The sequence below is a fragment of the Phyllostomus hastatus genome, unplaced genomic scaffold (genome assembly GCF_019186645.2).
Source record: "Phyllostomus hastatus isolate PE091 unplaced genomic scaffold, TTU_PhHast_1.1 phas_contig_40, whole genome shotgun sequence".
Lineage (NCBI taxonomy): Eukaryota > Metazoa > Chordata > Mammalia > Chiroptera > Phyllostomidae > Phyllostomus > Phyllostomus hastatus.
In genome coordinates this window covers 1,685,653-1,710,148 of record NW_025333872.1, presented here as the reverse complement: position 1 = coordinate 1,710,148, position 24,496 = coordinate 1,685,653, and the positions used below count along the sequence as shown (strand labels likewise).

The 24,496-nt window shown below is 39.0% G+C and overlaps 1 protein-coding gene across 2 annotated transcripts in view; it reads right to left on the bottom strand.

The window, feature by feature from the left end:
* The window catches only part of CMTR1 (cap methyltransferase 1), a 44,474-nt gene extending 37,956 nt beyond the window's left edge, over nt 1-6,518 (bottom strand). The window contains exons 1-2 of one of the 2 annotated variants that reach the window (XM_045842840.1): nt 6,378-6,518; nt 4,230-4,367 (exon numbers count right to left, since the gene is read on the bottom strand). In XM_045842840.1, the coding sequence (XP_045698796.1) occupies nt 4,230-4,362 (133 nt within the window). In that variant the 5' untranslated portion in view covers nt 4,363-4,367; nt 6,378-6,518. Of the gene's footprint in view, nt 1-4,229; nt 4,432-6,377 lie in introns of both variants that reach the window. The other variant, XM_045842839.1, reaches the window with a different exon arrangement.
* Nucleotides 6,519-24,496: the final 17,978 nt, after the last annotated feature.

The following is a 24,496-nucleotide window of genomic DNA, read 5'->3' as shown; positions in this document are numbered from 1 at the left end:
TCTCTCTCTCTCTCTCTCCCTGCCTTCCCTCTCTAAAAATAAATAGATAGATAGATAGATAAAATCCCTGCACTTATTTAAAAAAAAAATCTTTCACCTCCATTCCTCTTGCCCAGGTGTCACCTAATGTACAGCTGACCTGTTCAGGTCCTGAGAGTGAGGCTGATGGAAGCTAAAATACCACCCTACTAGACATTTCTTTGTAAGATCAAGAAGTGTAATGGATAAACAGATAATCCTTATTTCTCTTTTATTTTATGTGGTATTCTGAAGACAATTCTTAGCCTGACATGATTTAAGACAAAGTTTCCCAGACTATCACAACCACTCCTCATTTTTATCCCTGGACCTATGGGGCCACTCTTTTCAGATAAAAAGGAGACAACTGTTGTGGCTGCAGCAGAAACTGAAGAGGAGGTTTAGCCTCCCAAGGCTGATAAAACTGCAGCAAACATTGAACAGACACTCTTGTAATGAGCATATAAATTAAGGGGAGTAATAAGGTCAGTCTATTAAAATCATTGGTTTCATTAAGAACTTGCCAAGGCTGGGTGGCATTCCCATTTACCTCTCTAGGAACTCCCCTTCTAAAACCTACTAGAGAACCCAAAACATTATTTAGAGTTTTCACTGAAGATTTCCTCTCTACCTGAAAGAGGCCCTTACTCTTGAGTCATTTTAAAGAAGAAAGGTTAGCTTTATAGAAGAATCAGAGGTTTCCCAGCTGCTGGCAATTTTTTCCACATTGCAGGAGAACAGCAGGGCAAACACGCCAAGATTAGAAACGACAGTGACAACACACAGGGAGGGGCAGACTCGACCACTAGTGGCCAAGGTGAACAGCACAAAGATGCAGAAGAATAAACTATGGACTTTAATAAACATCCTATCATGCCTAACAATTGCTGTGGAATGCACTCACTCCTGTTTAAAGACTCAATTTCTCTGTCATGGCAGACAAATGGTGACTCGTTAGAGCGATTTAAACAGATACCGATAAAGGAAGTTTTTGATTAAGGTCATGAATCTGGACTGACAGGAAAGCAATGGTGTTTCAGGGAAAATAACCTACTTAGGGAAGAATTAAACCTGGTAGAGGGAAGGCACCTTTAGTGTGGTGCCAGTGAAGGACCCTGGCAACTTCCAAAGCAACACGCTTCGGAGGCCTGAATGAAGCCCAGACTGGATGCACAGCTAAGGAGAAAAGGAAATTGTCTTGGTCTGTATCATAGTTTCCCTGTGAGAAAGAACCAAAAAGAACAAGATGAAAATGACCTCTATCTGTCTCCCCTTACTCTAAAACATTGTTATTTAATAGCAAATTTTCAAGGGTTTATTTGGGCTTGAAAATGCTTTCAAACTCCTCTTAAAATAATTTTTTAAAAAAATCACATGATGCTACAGTGGCTATAAAAATAAAGTCCCTTTTTCTTCTTTACTTCAGTCAGATGTCAATTTCTAACCTGGCAATACAGCTACCTTGTCAATAATGTAAAATAAACAAATTGATTAAACTAAATAGATCTATTAATGAGTCATCACATTGATCTGGCAGAAGAAGTACAAACAAGGCCCAGACAGACAGAAATAGTAACCACTGCTTTTTTTGTTTTGCTAATTGTACTCCCCAAAGTGCATTTTCCAATCATCCTTTTGAACAGTACGTCCAGGCAGAAGTGGCTGGAACAAAGGGAACACACGTACTTGAGAGTTGTGACTAGAATGGGAATGCACAACGGTGTCTACGACACAGCACACTGCCAGGGCACACTGTCCAGGGAATGCCTTAGAGGAGCCAATACAGAACAGCAATAACATAAATAACTACAAATACTTAATGAAATGACCTTCTGTAGATTCAAAGAGAGATAGGCAAAATGAAAGTGGAGAAGCATTGTAAGCTTCTTGGAAAAGATACTACTGTTGCCTTCAATTTTATTCAGCAAATATTTACTTAACATTTACTCCTCCATGCTGGGCATAGTGTGGAGGGGCAGGGCAGGCACAGGGCGCAATCTTGCTGATGAAGACATTAGACTCTAGGCCTCAGAGTTTGTGTGTCAATGTGGCACTGACCCTTACTAAAGTAAGTTGACCCACAGAAGTCGGAAGTCGAGCAATGTTTGCTAACCTCTGCCTCCTGCCTCATTTTCCGCAAATGAAAGGGACCAAGGGTCTATTGCCAGAAGCATACAAGGTACTGGCCACCTCCAGATTCCCATTCTGTACACACAACAGCAAGAGTCAATCCTGAGTCATAAGGTACTACTTACAGAAAAGGTTAAAGCTATTTGGTACAATCAAAGGGAGTTTATGGGGGGAGGGAGATAATCTCAATTCAAAGTCACGGTTTTGAAACCTTGAAATTTAAATCAGACTTGTTCCCTTGAAAGATCCTTAACCATATACACTTACCTTCCTCTACCTGGAAGTGGTCCTCTCCTTACTTCAAAGAGCTGTTACTTGAGAGCAAATGTTCCCCAAGATCTGCTTGGAACTAGATACTGCCACCAGCTAAGTGTCACTGATTCCCCCACACATGCTCTCCCTTTTTCCCTTCTGGGTCTCTCTCTCCTAAAACCCCAGAGCCCTACCCAAGGAAACCCTCTACCTTCACCAAGCTGCTCAAATCCTGGGTGAGAACCAAAACTCCCTTCCTCAATAGTCCCTCGAACGAGTGCACCCAGTATGTTTTTTACCTTCCCGTTTAGTAACCTCGGTTACATAAAGCTCTCCTCTCCTACCCTGAAATTTACCCGTGACAACTTTCAAGGCACACATATCCCCAAAAGCAAGTTGATAAAGAGTCTCTTATCCAGCCAGGACCACAGCCACATCAAATGCTTCACTAGCTGTAACACCTGTCAAGCTTCTCCTCTCTGGACCAGCTTCTCAGTACAGCTAAAGAGTAACTGCCCTTCAATCAGCCCACCACTCAGGAATAAACTGTATTTTCTGACACCCTCAAAGGATGCTTCACACCCTTACAGTTACCAATCTGTTACTAAATTTCATTCCAATTTACCAGTGATCCAGCAGATGATCCAAAATGCATGACAGCTGGTTAAAGAGTATCTCCCAAAAGATCATGTCACCTCACACCTGGGAATGTGAAATAGGATCTTTGCAGATGTAATCAAATTAAATGAGGCAATGCTGTATTAGAGTGGGCCCTAATCCAATGACTGATGTCCTTATAGGAAGAGGGAAATTTGAACACAGGCACACACAGAGGCAGAGACTGGAGTTATGCTGCTATATGCCAAGGAATAGCAAGCACTGCTGCCAACCACCAGAAGCTAGAGGAGGGAAAAAAGCATCCTTCCCAAGAGCCTTAGGAGGAAGTTTGGCCCTGCTGACACCTTGATTTCAGATTTCTGGCCTCCAGGATTATGAAGAATGAACTGCTGTTGTTTTAAGCCACCCAGTCTGTAATTTGTTACAGCAGTCATAGGAAATTAATACAACTAATAAGTCAAGGTAAATGCAAATGGGACTACTATTAATTGTTTGGTACTTGGGGCAAGCTCCTAGACACTCTACAATTTCTCACTGAGAGCATCTGTGGAAGCTGTGAATGTCCATAACGCTAAAAAAGAGGCAAAGCAAAATGCTACTTTCAATCAGATCAGCAAAATCCTTTGAGTTTAATGTAAACAGCGAATACAGGGATGTTCTAATTCCTGCTGAGGGAATCGAGAAAACAATGTAAAAACCTAAGGGGAATTAGGCCAGATCACTGCAGTAGAGAGCCTCAGGATCATTAACAACTACTAAGAGCACAGGACACTTGATGCTCCCCACTACAGACATACCCCATTTTACTGCACTTTACAGATGTTGTGGTTTGTACAAATTGAAGGCAAGACCCTCCATCAGCAAAATGATTACAATTCACGTTATTGCGGTAGTCTGGAACCAAGCCTACAGTATCTCCAAGGTATACCTGAACTTCCACCTGGTTTATGGCAGCAAAAGAGTGCCACCTACTGAAGGACCAGCAACAAAACTAACACATTTCTGTAAAAATTCCAATTTTTATTTAAGACAAGTCCCCCATCCTATTAGGAGAACTGGCAAGAGAGGGAAGAGAGTCTACAGCCAACATATCTCTGCAGAATTTGCCTAATTTTCCTCAAGGAGCAGTGGACTGTATGCTGCCCAATTCAAGCTCCAGGGATTCAAATAACCAGGTGACCAGTGGCCTCAGACCACACAGACAAGCATACCTTTTGCTGCATGATTGACAGAGGAGGGCGGTTCATCATCAGACGTAGAGCTGAGGTTCAGGGCAAGCTCTGCAACTCTTTTCTTCTGTTTCTTGATAGGGGCAGTGCATTCTGGGTCATTTCTCCTCTTCATTGTTACTGCAACCATAAATCCAGACAGTGGGCTGCTCATGTCAGAGTCACTAGGATCAGAGCAGGAATTCTAAAGTATAAACCACAAATGGGATGGGACTTGGCAACTCCAAAAACTTTCAGTGCCAACACTTAAATAGCCTCTTCCTCAAAGAAATTCAGTTTTAGAAATTCAAGGACTGCTAGCCAAGCTCTGGTTTTCAAAAATAGCTATTAGTTTCACTGGCAAATGTGGTACTCACAGACTCAAAGGCCTCTGGGCCACTGGGGTCAGATACCAAAAAGTCATGAATCAACTCCACACACCACAGGGGGGGAAAGCCTTGGAAACTTGTCATTCTATACTTTTAGTGCAACACAGCCCACATGTAACAACCATGTACACTGGAAATTTCTTATGAAACCTAATGAATGTTAACCAATGTTTCCAAGGTGAAGGGGACCACCCCAGAATGATTGTTCCATCACTGTTATCATTTTACCAAGATAATTAACTTATTACATAATATGATACAAACACTGGCTTTTGGTTTACTTCAGGATGTTTGAAAACGTAAAAATAGTGGGAAAGTTCTTCACCAGAGTAAGGAATGGAAGCAGTGGTTGACTTAAGACTGAGGAAATAAGGGTGGGAATGTTTTCAGAACTGGAGGTGGCCATAGTATAGGACTCAAGTACAAAAGCAGTGATTATAACAGGAAACCACCTCCACCAAAAAAATAAAAAATAAAAACAGGCAGGCACCATGCCACCACCATCCATTTCCACCGGTAGGTACATGAGAAGTGTGCATGAGGAAAAAAAAATGGGATGGAACAAAGAGATTATGAAGACCCGGAAATTTTAAGAGATTATCAAGTTAAAGAGCAAGCAAGAGTAGTAGTGAATAAGTGTGGTTTATACACAACTGATTGGCTGTAAGACTCAAAACAGCAAACAGATGGGTGACTGGCAGGGCTGCAATCCTTGGGGAAGGGGTTGGTGCAGGGGCAAAAGAACATGCTTATTTTATGTAGTAGAGTAATAGCATCAAAAGAGCAACAAAATCCAAATATACCACTGACTCCCTAAACCTCACAAAACCCTGAATCACATGTTTCACTTCCCTCCAGCTCAAAGATGAGACAGTCAACCCAATGCTCAATCTCATCCTTCCTGAAGAGGTAGCCTCGAATGAGACACAGGCAGGGGCTATCCTGAGGCTGCAGGAAGAACGGAAGACACTTAACAAACAGAAAGCAAGACCACGCTGAGCCACATTTAACTTTAAATTCATCTTAAATCCCCCCGCCCCCCAAGAAAGGTCCCTAACAAAAGCAAAAAGGCCCCTGTGGTTCTTAGCTAGACTCTGGGGGAGGCTGGAAGCAGGAGAAACTCAATGTGGACAGTGTTGGGTGGGTGCAAGGAAAGGCGAGGAGATAGTTGTGTGAAAGGGAGGAGATGCTGGCACTCTCCTCTCCAAACCACCTTAGATTAGAACATTCCAAATCATCTAATCCAACCCTCTCATTTTTCCACTGGAAAAAAACTGAAGCCCGAGAGGGTAAGGCCTTACAGGTAACTAGTGCCCAACTCAAGTGACCTACACAGCCCCAAATGTGTTCTGGCAGGGAACTTCTAGGCAGAAGGCATGGTTCTAACTGCTGCTTCCTCAGGGAAGGGCTTCATAATGCCCTCTCCAGTCTTCTCTCCCTGGGCCTCCGTTTCGCACTGCCACCCCTATCCATAGAGGGGAGAAATGAGCTCCCATCTATCTCCCCAGACCAGTCTTCTCATTTGAAGACAACGTGAGTGTGTGAATGTGTGCGCAGAGACGAAGTCAGTGGCAGCTCTGGCTCCCGGGAGCTGGAGGAGCGGGGTAGGGGTGGGGGGGAAGGGAGGAGGAAAAGAGAGCGAGGAGGCGGTGAGGGTCAAGACCGCGCGCGGATTGGGGGGGCGAGGCGGCGGTGGAGAGGAGGATGCTGAGCCCGCGAGCCCGCCCGCTCGCTCCCCCCGGGGCCGCGCGTCGGCACTCACACTGAGGGGAGAGGGCAAGCTGCCAGGGAGCGGAGAGGGGGGGTGGTCAGGCCACCAATGCCGCCGCCGCCACCGGGCCCGGCCCTGCTGCTGCCAGAGCGCCGGCTCCTCCCTCACTTTCGTTTCCCAAGCCAGTCCTGGGGCGCCGGCCGTGCTGTCGCACTCTGGTCCCGCCCTACGGGAAGCGCAGCTTGATGACGTCACGAGGCAGCCGCTCCCATCGCCCGTCAGGGTCCTGGCCCCCAGGGAAGACCTCTAGGGTTGGGGCCCGCCCCGCCCCCAACCCGGGCGATCCAGGGCGCTTGCGCAGAAGAGCCAGCCGGCAAAGGATTCAAAAGCAAAAGTAACATAGTATCTTCTCTTCTGTCGGTGAGGACGAAAGATAAAAATTTAAGAGCCAAGTGCCGTTACCTCACCTCATCTCACTCAGTCTCATTGTATTCATTTTACAGATTAATAACAAGTTTAAAGAGGTAGCCGGTAAACTGATTGATGTACCCCGTCTTCATGTTGACTGATGTACCCCAGCACCCACCACGTACTACATCCTCAATAGAGGTTGAACGGAATGTCAGAAGAATAGAAGGAATACTATCTTTGGCAACTTACCATATGGACATAGATGGCTTCCCATCCCAAACCTCTCTTCCAATTTTCAGGCCAATATGGCCATGAGTCTGCAAAACATCTTCAGTCCTCACACCCAAAATGCAAATCTGACCCTGTGTTCTCCCATAGGCCTACTCTTTTTCCAGTCAATGGCACCATCATTCATTCTGTTGGTCCAAGCAGAAATCTGAGGAGGTTCCATCTCCCTCATTTTCCAGAGTCTCCAACATCCACTTAATTGAGTTTATCTCCTAACTACTCAAATCTCTCCGTTCTTCTCCCACCCCATTGCCACTACCCTCTCTCACTTGGATTTGTCCAATAATTTTCAAGTCATTGTGACTGTCTCTAGTCACGATCCCTCTAGCGCAGTGATTTTCAACCAATGTGTTGCAAGAATTTTTAAAACATGGCAATACCTGACTGTTTAGTCAGGGGCATTGACTTTTTTTCTCTTGGAGTGTCAAATAAAAGCATGATAACACCCTAGCTGGTGTGGCTCAGTGGATTGAGCGCCGGCCTGCAAACAAAGGTTTGCCAGTTCAATTCCCAGTCAGGGCACATGCCTGGGATGCAGGCCAGGTCCCCAGCTGGGAGAGTGTGAGAAGCAACTACACATTGATGTTTCTCTCCCTCTCTTTCTCTCACCCTTTCTCTAAAAATAAATAAATAAAATCTTTTTTTAAAAGGCATGACAACAGCAACACAACAATAGCCATCTTGGTGTGAATGAATCGAAATTACCTAATTTTTGTCAGATCAGCAAAAAATATATTTTTGGTGTGCCAAAGAATTTTAGTAATTAGTTTATGTGTGCCATGAAATAAAAATGGTTGAAAATCTGTGCTTTAGTTTATTCTCCATAAAACCAACATGATTTCAAAATTTTTTATTCAAATCCTGCCACAATCTGTCAATGATTAAAACCCATCAATGGCTTCCCATTTCTCTTAGGATGAAGCTAATGTCCTTAAGATGGCTACAAAAACCTCTAGTCTGACCCCTTATGCTACCTTGTCCCTTCCTTCTCCCTAACCTGGTTTTCTCTGTTTCTCAACCATGCCATATCTATTAAGGGTTCATTCCACTGCCTGGGTCACTCCAACCCCTCTTTGCTTGGCCAATGTATGCTTAGCAGTTTAGGTCAGTATATCTGGAAGTCTTTCCTGACCCCTCCACTGAGCACACCATCACTTCTCCATCAAACCATTTACCACCCATTGACTCATCTGCCTCCCCAACTCAGCTGTAAACTGGGTAGAGGAAAGGTTATGTCTGTGTGTCTGTGTTAGATGTTTAGTAGAGTGGCTGGTAGTGGGTGCTCGATAGACATTTGCTGAATCTGTGGAAGTGTGGAATATGAATGAAGATTGAATGATGTGCCCGAGGTCAGACCTAGAAAGCAGCAAATGAGCATTTAAAACCAGGTCTCTTTGGTTCTGAAGCTGAGTGTTTTTCCACATGTGGAAACATCAGCAGGGGTTTTCACGTGTGTTGTGCCTTGGACACCTTTGGTAATCTTATAAAGTTCATGGGCTCATTCTCACAATAACAATTTGAAGGACATAAAATGTTCACAATGACAAAAGAAATCAATTAGGTTGAAATACAATTAATATATCTAACAATTGTGTGATTTGTTTTTAATTTTAATGTAAAGCATTAAGTAATTAGGGAATACATTTAAAATATAGAAAAGTTCGAGTTTATTTTCTAATGTGTATGAGTGAATCCAATGCATACTACAGTAACAACCAGATAAATACATGGGGGAAAGATGAACCTTAATTCCTACCTTACACCATAAGTAAAATTAAGTCAAAATGGATCAGAGCTAAGATAATAAATCTTGTAAAAGAAAACAAGGATGTCTATAGTTAACAACATAGACATTGTGTATTGTGTGTTTGGAAGTTTCTAAGAAAGTAGATCTTAAAAGTTCTCATTACAAGAAAAAAATATGTGACTATGTGAGGTGATGAATAACTAAACTAACTGTTAATGATTTCCCAATATGGTACATATATCAAATCATTATGTTGTACACCTTCAACTACTACAATGTTATAGGTCAATTATATCTTAATAAAACAGGAAAAAGTGAACATTGGAGAATATCTTTGCAGACTTGGAATAGACAAAGATTTTATACATAAAACCCAGAGAGCATTAGTTGGAAGAAAAAGTTTAACATAGACCTCATTAAAATAAAAGGTGTGTCTCCTCATCAAAAAACACAGTTAAGAAATTAAATAGGCAAACTACAGACTGAGAGAAAAACATTCACAATACATATATCTGACAATTTACTTAAACCCCAAAATATATATAATATCCAGTAATAAAAAGAAAAACAGAAGATTCTAATACCTGTCAAAATGGAGAAAACACATTCCATCCCATTTCTCTCAGTAAATACAATGTAAAGCCTAGGCAGAACGTATGGAACACATACGTGAGGAATTCTGGAAAGTAAAAGGTGGCAGGATTATTGAGGAAGGAAAGTGGAAGTCAATCACCAAATCAAGAGTGAGCCTCCCAAATTCCACCCCCACACTATCTCCCAGCCCAGACTGAAAGGCAGCAAGAAACCTGAAACGCCCTAAATATCCTCTGTGTTCTGCCCATTTATCATTCCCCCTCTGAATCCCTGAAACCACTGATCTCTTTTCTGTCTCCACAGTTCTTTTTCTGAATGTCATACAACTGGGAGTCTGCAGTAGGTAGCCTGTTCAGGTGGCCTCTTTCCATTAGAAATGTGTATTTAAGGTCCCTGCATGTCTTTTCATGGCTTGATAGCTCATTTCCTTCTGAAGTATATTTCAGCCTTAAAAAGTAAGAACTCTTGTCACATGGAATAACAAGAATGAACATGCAGAACGTTATACTAAGTGAAATAAGCCAGTCATAAAAAAAATATACTGTCTCATTGTACTTATATGAGGTATCTATAGTAGTAAAAATCATAGAAAGAGAAAGTAGAATTGTATTTGCCAAGGACTGAAAGGAGGGAGAAATGGGAAGTTATTGTTCAATAGTTATAGAGTTTCGGTTTCATAAGATAAAGAGTTTCTGCCCTGGCCAGGTAGCTCAGCTGGTTAGATGGTCATGCCATATGCCGAGGTTGTGGGTTCATAAGAGGATAAACAAATAGATGTTTCCCTCTCTCTCTCTCTCTCTCTCTCTCTCTCTCTCTCTCTCTCTCTCTCTCTCACCCCCTTCCTCTCTCTCTAAAATCAATTTAAAAAGAGATGAAAAATCTCTAAAGATATGTTACACAACAATATAAACATAATTAACACTACTAACACTTTAAAATGGTTAAGATGGTAAATTTTATGTAATCTGGGTTTTTTTAACACAATTGAAAGAAAAACATCTGTTATAATTATAATCCAAGGAGAAGTGAAGACTCTTAAAATGAATAGAAAGAAAAAAATATAAAAAGGACCAAATGTATTTTTTAGAATTGAAAAATACAGTTACAAAAAATTTTTTTCACAAGATGGACTTAAGAGCAGAATGGAGATGCAAATGGAAAGTCACTGAATTTGAAGAGAGATAGATGGAAAGTATCAAATATGAACGACAAAGAGAAGGAAAATTGAACAGTTTCAAGAACCTGTGGGAAAAAAACCTAAAGGTCTAACACTCATGTCATCAGAGTTTCAAAAGGAAAGAAGAAAGAAAATATATGTGATGCAGATAAAATATTGAAAGAAATAATTCTTAAAAACTTCCAAAAGTTGGCAAAAGACATAAATTTACAGGCTTAAGAAGTTCAGCCATCTCCAAACACGGAAAACTCAAAAAAACCTATTCCCAAACTTAAAATGACCAAACTGCTGAAAACTAAACGCAAAGAAAATATCTTGAAAACAGATGGATAAAAACCATATACCTTATATAGGGACAGAACAAACAGAATGATTGTGGATTTCACATCAAAAATGTCTAGAATTAAGAAAGAGCAATAAAAACGGTTAATACCTAGGTAAATATTTTTATCCTCTAAAGTTTTAAAAAACATATATAATAGCAAAAAGCAAAAAATGTAGCACTGGCCCTGACTGCTGTGGCTCAGCTGGCTGGGTGCTGTCCTTTGAAGCAAAAGACCCCTCACTGATTGTGGTCAGAGCATCATGCCTGCTTTGCAGGTTCAGTCACAGGTCAGGGTGTGTACAAGAGGCAAGCCATCTATGTTTCTCTCCATCTCTTTCTTCCTCCCTTCCCCAGTTTCTAAAAATAAATAAATAAATAAATAAATAAAATCATCTATACACACATGTATGTAATGCTGTCTGATGGAATTTTCAATAGGTGTAGATGTATTACATATAGCAACTACAACAGATGGGGTAGAGCCAAAGAACTTATAAGGTGTTAAGATTTTAAAATTCCACTTAAAGTAGTAAAATAGGAATTCTAAATAGACTGAAAAGCTATTTATATGTGTGTATATATATATATATATACCTATATATATAGGCATACCTCATTTTATTGCACTTTGCTTTATTGCACTTCACAGATGTTGTGTTTTTTACAAAGTAAAGGCAAGACCCTCCACCAGCAAAAAGATTGTGACTTGCTCTATTGAGATGGTCTGGAAACAAAGCCACAAAATCTCTGAGGTATGCCTGTATTGTAATCCCTGGAGCAACCTCTTAAAAAAAAAAAAGATTTAGGAATTCTAACCCTTGGACATGAACTAAGGGGTGGGGGGTGAATGCTGGTGGGAGAGGGGTGCAGGGTGGAGGGGAATAAAGGGAGGAAAAATGGGACAACTGTAATAGCATAATCAATAAAATATATTTTAAAAAAAGAACCATGAGCTTTGTGGCATTTAACTTGTGCCCATACTGTCTCCTTTTCACCGTAGCAGACTTGAAAGCCAACAACGTGGCAACTGTGGTAGCTGAAAAAAGCAGAAGCCTAGGGCCACTAAAGAGCACAAAACAGGCTTGGAACTCCCCCAGTCCCTTCCCCAAGTCATGTCACTATCTGACCTGTCCAGAAGCTCATCTCAAAAGCCCCATTCTCGAGCTTGTCTTTATTTTACCTGACTCAGAGGTTACTTTGTGCACACAGTACTATTTGAAAGGCATTGTCAAAAATAATCAGTGGCAGTTGTTTAATATTTCATCTGCCTTAGGGAGCATCACCAATGGAGCTAACAAAAACCTTAAAAGAAATATCTGGGAATTAGTTGCCCATTGAGGTTTCTGAAAAGCCCCAGAATATTCCTAGGTATTTAGAAGGCCACGTGAATGTGCAGGGCTATGCACATGCTGAGGAAAGATCTGAGAAGGCCCCAATCTCTCAGCTCTGACTGACTTTGAGTCTCTCTACAAGACAAAAGGCAGAGCTGTAAAGAGCCTGTCAGAGCACTGAAGCCACAGAGACTCTTAATGAAGGCGAGGAAATTTATTGGTTTGAGGTATCTAAGGGAATCTGTCTAGTCATTAGCTGATCATTAAGCTAACCAAGCAGCAACTTCAGTGGCCATGCATGACAAAGAATATAGGCTTTACAGAACTAGTTCAGGGAAATCATTCAAAAACAGCAACAAAAACAAACCGTACTTGCAAAGAACGTGTATTCTGCTGTTGTTGGGTGATAAGTTCTACAACTGTCAATTAGATCTAGCTGATAGATATGTCATTCGGTTTTTGTACATCCATGCTGATTTCTGTCTACTGTTCGACTGATCACTGGGGTATCTTATATCCATGGTTTCCACATTAGTTTAGATACTGTTTTCTACACACTAGGAAATGAATGATAAAGTGTGCTCCAGACACTGGAAGGGGTGAGGGGAACTGTCAATAGAAACTGTGCCTGAGGAAGCCCAGAGGCTGAGCCTAGTAGACAATGGTTTTAAATCAGCAATTATAATATATTTAAATAATTAAAGAAAATTATATCTAAATTTTTAAAAGAGCCCTGATCAGTATGGCTCAGTTGGTTGGGTATTGTCCTGCCAAGCAAAAGGTTGCTGGTTCAATTTCTGGTCAGGACACATGCCTAGGTTGCAGGTTCAGTCCCTGGTCATGACACACACAAGGGCATGTTTCTCACATTGATGTTTCTCTCCCTCCCCTGCCCTCTCTCTAAAAATAAATAAATAAAATATTTTTAAAAGAATTAAAAGAAAATATGATGACAATGTGGCACCAAATAGAGAACATCAATAAAGAAATAGAAATTACTTTTCAAAGAATCAAATAGAAATTCTAACCTTGAAAAATATAATAACTGACATAAAATTTCACTATTGGGGCTTGCTATGGACTGAATTGTGTACCCCACAAAATGAATATGTTGAAACCCAAACTCCCAATGTGACTGTATTTGGAGATAATGTAAATAATGTAAATAATGTAAGGAAGTAATTATGGTTAAATGGAGTCATAATGGATCCTAAATAAGATTAACAGCTCATTTCTCATCATAGAAGCCAGATGGCAGATGACATTCAAAGAGTAGAAAGAAAAAAACACTGTCAACCAAAAATTCTATATCCAGAAAAACTATCCTAAGGAAAAAAGCAATGAAAAGAAACAAACTGGGGGAGGAGGTGCATAAAGAAAAAAGTTAAGACATTTCCAGATAAACAAAAACATACAATTTGTCACTAATACACCGGCCTTATAAGAAATACTGAAAGGACAACAAGTGCTGCCCTCAGGCACTGTTGGTGGGAATGCAGATTGTCACAGCCACTGTGGAAAACAGTGTCGAGTTTCCTCAAAAAGTTAAAAATGGAACCTCGTCATGACTTAGAGATTCCACTTTTGGGTATATATCCAAAGAAGACCAAAACACTAATTTAAAATAATGTGATCATATGTTCATTACAATGTTGTTTACAGTACCAAAGATATGTAATTAACCTAAGTATCCATCAATAGACAAATGGATAAAGAAGTTGTGGTACATATATACAATGGAATATTACTCGACCATAAAAAGAATGAAATCTCATCATTTGTGACAGCATGGATGGACCTAAAGAATGTTATGCTAAGTAAAATAAGTCAGATAGAGAAAGACAAATACTATATGATTTTATTTGCATATGAAATCAAAGAGCAAAACAAACAAACAAATAAAATCAAAAGAGGCTCATAGGTACAGAGATAGACTGATGGTTGTCAGAGGAAAGGGGGTTTGAGGAGCTGGGTGGAAAAGGTGAAGGGATTAAGAAGTTCCAATTTGTAGTCTCAAAATAGTCATGGGCATGTAAACTGGAGCATAAGGAATATAGTAAATAATATTGAAATAATTATGTACAGTGGCAGGTGGGTACTTGAAATATTGGGAGGAACACTTCATAACCACTCTGCTGTATACCTGAAACTATTATACAAAGCAATATTGAATGTAAAATAGAATAAAGTAAAACCTGTGGCCCAAGAAGAACAATAAAAAGAAATACTGAAAGGAGTTCTTTAAGCTAAAAATGGACACTAGACAATAAATGGAATCTACACAAAGAAATATATAGCATCAGTAAATATTCCCTCAAACTCATTTTGGGAGTAGGCAGATGAAATGGAGTAAAAAGTTGCATGCAGAGCACTCGATCTTATATTGCCTCCCATACTAATCCTTCCTTCCTAATCAGAAAACCAGTTAGAAGCAGTTTGAGAAGATAAGTATTTATTTCTTATTTAAAAAACAAACATGTGAATATTTAAAGCTATTCAAAGACATAGAGTCAAAAACACACTAGATAAATTAAAATGGAATATTTTAAAGTTTTTCATAATCCAAAAGAAGTCAGGAAAGAGAAAACATTGGTATTAAAAACAGCGTGAACAAAGAGAAAAGAAGAAATAAAATGACAGACCTAAATCCAAGCACATCAATAACTATATTAAATATCGGTGGTCTAAACATATCAATTAAATGACAAAGATTGTCAGAAAGGATTCTTAAAAATCAGGAACCAACTCTGGCTGGCGTGTCTCAGTAGATTGAGGATGGGCCCATGAACCAAAAGGTCACCTGTTCAATTCCCGGTTGGGGGCACATGCCTGGGTAGTGGGCCAAGTCCCCAGTTGGGGGCATTTGAGAGGCAACCAATCGACTCTCTCGCACATTAATGTTTCTTTCCCTTCTCCTCTCTCTAAACATAAATTTAATTTTAAAAAAATCAGGAACCAACTATATGCTGACTGTAAAAACCCACTAAATATAGTAAGCAAATGTAGATTAATAATAAATAATAAAATAATTAATATTTAAATAATATAAGAATAAAATTTGTTTTGAATACTCACAACTGTAAACCTATTTTGCCCACCACTGTGTAAAGGTATATGTCAGTTAAAATTAAAAAGATTAAGAAATTATATACCAAGCAAACACTCATCAAAATAAAGCAGAAATTTTGACAATAATATCAGTCAAAGTAGATGTTAGTGAAGAAAATTATCAGGGATAAAGAGAGATACTGCATAGTAATAAAAGGATTCATCAAGAAGATGTAAAAATCCTACCTATGTGTGTACCTAATACCAGAGCTTGGAAATAAATGTGAAGACTGATAGAAATGAAAGGGAAAATGAACAACTCCACCATTATGATTGAAGAGTTCAAAACTCATCTCTCAGTAGCCATTGTAACAGTAGACAAAAAATCAGCAAGGATATAGACAAACTGAACAATATCATCAACCAACTATATCTAATTGACAACAAAGAACACTTACCCGACAAGAGCAAAATATCCATTCTTTTAAAGTACACATGTGCACCAAGATAGACCACTGAGAATCATAAAATAAACTTAATAAATTTAAAATAATTAAAGTAACACAAAGTTCCCTGACTATATAGCATTAAAGTAGAAATAAATAACAGAAAGATAACTAAAAAAATCTCCACCTACTTGGAAACTATTTTAATTTTTAAAATAATCCATGAGTCAATAAAATCTCAATGGAAATTAGAGAATACTTTAAACAAAATTAAAATGAAAATACAATATATCAAAATTTGTAGGATGCAGCTATGTCATGCTTAAAGGTAAATTTTATTGTATTAAATGCTTCTATCAGAAAAGAAGAGAGGTCACAGTTCAACAATCAAAACTTCTACCTTAAGAAAATAGAAAAGGAAGAGCAAATAAGGAACCATAGGGAGGAAATAATAAAAAATAAAAGCTCTGATGATTACACACTGTATAATTCCATCTACATGACCCCTGGAAAAGAAAAAACTATAGGGACAAAGAATAGATCAATGACCAGCCAAGATGGAGGCATAGATCAATATACTTTGCTTCCTCATACAAACAAAAGGAGGACAACAATCAATTTAGAAACAAAAAACAACCAGAACTTCCAAAAATCAAACTGTATGGAAGTCTGATAACCAAGAGCTTAAAGAAGAAACATTCATCTAGACTTATAAGGAGGGACCAAGATGGGTAGCCGGGGACCTGTGGCAAGGCAGCAGCTGGCGGACCAGGAGGGCAACACGGCAGCTGGCAGACCAGGAGGTCCCACATTCACGTGCAGATAAGCGGGAAGGAGCAACTGGGGAGCAAGACAGAGGGAGTACCCCAGAGTTCCAGCATGGGAAAACAAAGCCTCAAAACCTCTGACTGTAAAATCCTGTGGGGGTTGGAGCAGTGGGAGAGACTCCCAGCCTCACATGAGAGACCATAGGAGGTTCCTAAAAAGTACAAAAACCCACCCACCAGGGAACCAGCCCAAGAAGGGCCTAATTCACTTCTGGGTAGCAGAGGAATTGACTGAAAGCCGGCTGAGAGCTGAGCAAGAGGCATTGTTCCCTTTGTGACCCCTCCCCCACACACCATGCCACAAGGCAGCGACCTGAGTTGCCCCCACCCTGGCAACTACCTAAGGCTCCACCCCTTGCAACATAACAGGTGAGCCAAGACAGAGAAATATGGTCCAAATGAAAGAACAGATCAAAACTGCTCCAAAAGAACTAAATGAAATGGGGATAACCAACCTATCAGATGCAAAGTTCAAAACATTTGTGATCAGGATACTCAAAAAACTCATGGAGTGCAGCAATAACATAAAAATACCCAGGAAGAAATAAAGGTTACACTAAGTGAAATAAAGAAAAATCTATAGGGAACCAACAATTGAGGGGATGAAGCCTGGATTCAAATCAACAATTTGGAACATGAAGAAGAAAAAAAGCATTCAGCCATAATAGCAAGAAGAAAAAAAGAATTTTAAAAAGTGAAGATAGTATAAGGAACCTCGGGGACATCTCCAAATGCATCAACATCCGAATCATAGGAATGCCAGAAGGAGTAGAGGAAGAGCAAGAAATTGAAAACTTATTTGAAAAAATAATAAAAGAAAACATCCCTAATTTGGTGAAGGACATAGACATGCAAGTTTGGGAAGCACAGAGTCCCAAATAAGTTGGATCTAAAGAGGACCACACCAAGACACATCATAATTAAAATGCCATAATTAAAAGGTTAAAGATAAAGAGAGAATCTTAAAAACAGCCAGAGAAAAGCAGAGAGTTACCTCTGAAGGAGTTCCCATAAGACTGTCAGCTAATTTCTCAAAAGAAACTTTATTGACAAGAAAAGACTAGCAAGAAGTATTTAAAGTGATGAAAAGCAAGGACCTACAACCAAAATTACTCTACCCGACAAAGTTATCATTTAGAATGGAAGCAGATACAGTGCTTCCCAGATAAGGTAAAGTTAAAGGAGTTCATCATCACCAAGCCCTTATTATATGAAATGTTAAATGGACTTATTTAAGAAAAAGATCAAAACTATGAACAGTAAAATGGTAATAACTTCACAACTATCAACAATTGAATCTAAAAAAACAAACTAAGCAATCAGAACAGGAACAAAATCATAGATACGGAGATCATTTAGAAGATTATCATTTGGGAAAAAGGGAAGGGGGAGAATAAGAGAAAAGGTGCAGGGATTAAGAAGCATAATTGATAGGTATAAAATAGACCGGGCCGGGGGGCGTTAAGAATAGTATAGAAAATGGAGAAGCCAAAGAACTTATGTACATGACCCATGGACATGAACTGTGGTGGGGGGCGGGGGGGGGGAAATGCTGGAGGGAATGGGGGTACACTGTGGAGGGGAGGAAAGGGGGAAAATTGAGACAACTGTTAGCATAATCAGTAAAAAAATATCTTTTTTAAAAGATTTTATTTATTTTTTAGAGGCAGAGTAAAAGAGGGAGAAAGAGAGAAACATCAATGTGTGGTTGCCTTTTGCACTCCCCCAACTGGAGAGCTGACCCGCAAATCAGGCATGTACCCTGACTGGGAATCGAACCAGCGACCCCTTGGTTCACAGGCCAGTGTTCAATCCACTGAACCACACAAGCCAGGGCAATAAAAAAATATTTTTTAAAAATGTAACATATCCAAAGAAACCAAGCACATAAGAGTACATATTCTATGACTCTACTTACATAAAGTTCAAGAACAGTCAAAACTAATCTCTAGGGATTTCACAACAGTGTTGGACCATGGGACAGACTGAAAGGGAACTGTAAGGGAACTTCCTGGGGTGCTGGAAGCATTTTATATCTTGATCAATTTGTTGGTTACCAGGTACATGCATTGTCAAAACTTATTAAACTGTTTTGAAATTCATGAAACTGTTCATTTAACATCAGTGACTTTGTAACTGCAGAACTGGCTCAAAATAGTGCTATCCTGTTTGACCAGGTATTGGTTACTTTTCCGAGACAACAGACCAAATGTGTATGTCACGCCCAGAGGAGAGAATTTGACCTTTACCTTCATCTGGAGCCAAAGTCTCTCCCCACCACACACACACACACACACACACACACACACACACACACGGAACCAAAGGACCAGGACATATCTGGAACATTCTGAAACTTTACACTGGAAACCTTTCAGAAGCAGAGGGTCCATTGTCCAGAAATATCTGATACTAAACCTTTTTCCCATAATGACCAAGGTCCAAGGTTCTCCAATTAAAACTTGCCCTACTAGAGTTTCTGCATACGTTTTCCCCTTATACCCTTAAAAAGTCACCTGGACCTCCGGATCAGGGAGTTCAGACTTTTGGGCATTAGATTCCCATTCTCCTGGGTGGCACTATTCATAATAAAATAGCCAATATTTCTTCACTGCTATTCTGGGTGTTTATTGTTTGGCTCTGCTGGTGCCTGGTGGACGATCAAACACTTTCTGTTCTGTAACAATTTCACTGGACGTAAAACTAACCTCAATAAAAAATTACCATGTGTATGAATAAAATAAGTGAGAAAGACCAATTCTTACCTAGCTTAAATAAGAAACCAAACTGTGAGATGGTCTTTGATGCACATGTTTTGTTGGACATTTTTCTTTCAAAAAAGTTTATTTGTATTCACAGTTTAAAATGCATTCTTTTTTAAAAATAAATTTTATTGATTATGCTATTACAGTTGTCCCATTCCCCCCTTTATTCCCCTCCACCCTGCGCACCCCCTGCACCAGCATCACCCCCCTTAGCTCATGTCCATGGGTCATACATGTAAGTTCTTTGGCTTCTCCATTTCCCATACTATTCTTACCCTCTCCCTGTCTATTTTGTACCTACTGTTTACGCTTCTTATTCCCTGTATCTTTTCCCCCATTCATCTCCCTCCTCATCCCTGCTGATAACCCTCCATGTGATCTCCATTTCTATGATTCTGTTCCTGTTCTAGTTGTTCGTTTAGTTCCTTTTTGTTTTTGTTTTAGGTTTGGTTGTTAATAATTGTGAGTTTATTGTCATTTTACTGTTCATACTTTTTATCTTCTTTTTCTTAGATAAGTCCCTTTAACATTTCATATAATAAGGGATTGGTGATGATGAACTCCTTTAACTTGACCTTCTCTGGTAAGCACTTTATCTGCCCTTCCTTTCTAAATGAAAGCTTTGCTGGATAGAGTAATCTTGGATGTAGGTCTTTGCCTTTTATGACTTGGAATATTTCTCTCCAGTCCCTTGTTGCCTGTAAGGTTTCTTTTGAGACATCTTTTATGGGAACTCCTTTGTAGGTAACTGTCTCCTTTCCTCCTGTTGCTTTTAAGATTTTCTCCTTAACTTTAATCTTGGGTAATATAATTACAGTGTGCCTTAGTGTGTTCTTCCTTGGGTCCAACTTCTTTGTGACTGTCTGAGCTTCCTGGACTTCCTGGAAGCTTATTTCCTTCACCAGACTGGGGATGTTTTCCTTCATTAATTTTTCAAATAAGTTTTCAATTTCTTACTCTTCCTGTTCTCCTTCTGGCATCCATATGATTCGGATGTTAGAAGGCTTAAAGCTGTCCCAGAGATTCCTAAGGCTCTCCTCATATTTTTGAATTATTGTTTCTTCATTATGTTCTGGTTGACTGTTTATTTGTTCCTTCTGCTCCAAATCATTGATTTGAGTACTATTTTCCTTCCCTTCACTATTGGTTCCCTAGGTATTTTCCTTTATTTCACTCTGCATAGCCTTCATTTCTTCCTCTATTTTGCACCTGTACTCCATCATTTCTGTGAGCGTCGCAATTACCAGTATTTTGAACTCTGCATCTGATAGGTTGGCTATCTCCTCAGCACTTATTTCTTTTTCTGGAGTTTTGATTCTTTCTTTCCTTTTGGCCATATTCCTTTGTCTTGGTGCACTTACTATATTGTAAGGGGTAGAGCCTGAGGTATTCACCAGGGTGGGGCAACCCACCTTTTTGAATGTGGTGCTGTAGTTAGGGGCAGGTCTGAGAGGAAACAATTCCTCTTGCTCAGCTATTGTCCTGCTCTCAGTTACTTCTGCCTCTATCCACAAGCAAATTGGGCCCTCCTGGTGCTGATTCCCAGGTGGGTGGGATTGTATACATTGTAGGACCCTGTGGGTTTCTCCAACCAACTTTCCTTTGAAGCTGGGAGTTTCTCCCACTGCCGCAATTCCCACAGGTTTTTACAACCAGGCTATTTTAAGGCTTTATTTCCCTGCACTGGAATCCTGGGTTGCTCAGTCTGTCTCGCTCCCCAGTTGTTCCTCCCTGCTTACCCACATGTGAACATGGGACTGCCTGGTCTTTCACCTTACCAGATATCCTCTCTACCCAGGCTGCCTGTCACTGCCCCTCCTACCAGTATGGATGAATGTTTCTTGTTTAACTCCTTGGTTGTTGGACTTTCATACATTTTGATTTTCTGTCAGTTCTAGTTGGTTTTTGTTTTTAAATTTGTTGCTGTCCTTCTTTTGGTTGTGCAAGGAAATAAAGTGTATCTACCTACACATCCATCTTAATGGGAAGTCCTTGGACTTTTAATAAATGTTTAAAATTTATTTTCATGGTCAGTGTTGAAAATCCCCATTCATAGATTCATAAAGATCTATAGCTACAAATGGGATTAAGGCTTCTAGATTTCTTTTTAATCAAGGCAAAAATAATCCTTTCTCAAGGAATATGCCAGAATTCTCCAGGTAGGCTGGGTTACTCCCCCATTAATGGTGAAGATTAATGGATTAATTCCTTCAGTTAGCTCAACATCTTAACATCTTTGACTTAGTTATATCAGAAAAGAAAAGGATTGCACATGTATGCTTCAACCTAGAAGCCATCAAGATATAAGGAACGTTCAAAAGACTTCTGAAATGTTCCAGAAATTTGCAAATTTTTCATTTCAAAAAAACTGATAGAATTTTGCACTACATCTCCATTTTAGAAAAGCCTATACTCCAGTTTCTTTCTTATCTATCACTTAACCAAAAATGTTCTTAATTTTTAAGAAGCATCTATAACATTGACTTCATAACACGGAACTAAAATGTTTAATTCATTCACATGGTTTAAAGTATATGCCAGATAAGCCAATATATGGATAAAGTTCCTTTCCTCATGTCTCAAGAGTGGATTTTCTTTTTAAAATTTCAGTTAAAGTAAAACTTCTGTCCTCTATTTGAACAGTACCTTGGAGGCAAATCTTTGTGAAGGCCAGCAAACTTCTGTGTGGTAGGAAAGGAATTCACATGTGATTCTTGTATCTTTACAAAAATTTTACAAATGCATTTGAGTCAAGATCTGCCTCTAATAAAGTTGGTGACATTTATGGCTGTTGACAAAACTTCTTTTTTCAGGGCTATGAGAAGAATCTTTGCTGTCAGTGTGAAGAGTGTCGATGGGAAGAGTTTCCTTTTTCATAAAGCAGCAACACTAGATGAGTTGCCAATCACTTCAGGGACTCCCTCCATATGAAATACCAAGGTTTTCTTTCCAAAGTTTAATTTTGCAAAAATATTTTCATCATTTTCAAAATGTTCACAGCCTTTGTAGTTTCCAAAAGGACTTATAAAATAAGAATTCTTCCTTGATGACATCAGCCTGTATACAGGAAACAAAAAGAGGGAGCTGGTGACATTGAGAGATTGCAGAGAGACATATCTTATGCAGATGCTCTTTCAGGCTGGGCAGATGTGAGATGCTCCTTCAATTTTGCTGACACCATACTTCAATTCATATCAATTTTATGCACATACTCACACACAACTATGGTGTTTTTGTTCCATCACATTAAAAAATAATGGAAGTGAAACAATATGATACATAGTTTTCACCATTTGTCATTTTCTTTGACATTTCATTTTAAATTGGATTTATAAAAAGATACAAAAGAAAGCTAAAAGGAATCATTTGATTCCATTTACTCAATTTATTTTGAAATAATTTTAGACTTATAGAAAAGTTGCAAAAATACTACAGAGAATTCCCACATACCCTTGGCTAGTTTCCCCAATCTTCCCCACATTTTACCTCATTCATTCCATCATTTTCTCTCCATATACACATATTTCTATATATACATAGTTCTCTCTATTATCATTTCATATACACACATACACATTCATCTCTCTGTATGAATACATATTGTTTTCATGAACCACTTAAAAGTATACTGCAGGCATGATAGCTCTTCAAACCTAAAGACTAACTTGTTTCATAAGAACAAAGGGTAGAAATCAGGATGTTAACATTGACATAGTTTAATTGGCAGACCTTATTTATATTTCACCAATTGTCTTATAATGTCCATTGTAACAAATAATTTTTGGATGAATTTTTGTGAGTATGCAAACACAATTTATATTTCTATTATTATTTTAATAACTTTTTATTTTCCACACAAACAACTTTTGTAAAAAAGTAAGCCTACTTTTGCCCTGCCCTGTATATGTGTACACACACACACACACACACACACACACACACACACATATTTGACTATTATTCAGCCTTTTAAAAAAAGGAAGAAATCCCGTGATTTACAACAATAAGGATGAAACTGGAGCGTGTTATGCTAAGTGAAATAGGACAGATAGGGACAGGCAAATGCTGCAGGTGGAATCTGAAAAAATGAACAGTTGAATTCATATAAACAGAGTAGAGAAGAGATTGCCAGGGGCTGGGAGGTGGGATGTTTAGGGAGAGGTTAGGAAAGGGTACACACTTTCAGTTATGAGGTGAATGAAGTCTGTGGATCTAACGTGTAACATGGTGACTCTGGTTGATAACTGTATCACACAATAAAAATTTGCTAAGAGAGTAGGATTTAAATGCTCTCTCACACACAAATAGATAAATCTATGAGGTGATGAGTGTGTGAATTAACTCAGTGAGGGGAGATCCTTTCACAATGTATGCATACATCTGATCCATCATGTTAGACACTTTAAATGTCTTACAGTTTTATTTGTCAATTACACCTCATTAAAACTGAAAAAATTTCTGGTCCAGGGACAAATCCAGTGTCATAATTAAATTATGTAATGTCTCTTTAGTCTTCTTTAATCTGGAATAGTTCCTAGATCTTTGTTATTCATAACCTTGACATTTTAAAAGAGTCATTTTGTAGAATGCTCACAATTTCAATTTGTCTATTGTTTTCTCATAATTAAACTGAAGTCATATACTTTTGTCATGGATACCATGGAAATGATACTGTGCCCTTTTTATGGGGTGGGACATGAGTCAGTGTGCACTGGGTAGTGATGGTAACTTGGATCACCTGTTTAAGGGTGTGTCTATCAAGTTTCTCTGCCATAAACTTACTCTTTTTCCCTTTGCAATTAACAAGTTTTTTGAAACTATAAAAATATTTTGCACCCCATCAAAGTGGTACCAACTAGTTTTAGCATTCAATGGTGACTCTGCCTGAACCAATTTTTACTGTGATATCTACTCAGTGTGGCTTTCTAATGCCATCATTCCTTCTGACTTCAATGGTTGGCATTCTGTTGCAAGTAAGAAGGAAGACTCCCTGATGTATGTATATATGCATATATGTATATGGTTATAACAGTGAAATAGGTTATTTTACATAGGTTATAACAGTGTATTAGGTCATTATATATTACTAATGTTATTTATTTTAATGATCAAAGTGACATTTTTGAAACTTGCTTTTTTATGGTTTTTAATAGTTTTTATGAACCTACAGGAAAATAAGTAATTAGCATGTTAAGTAAAATATTCAAGAAA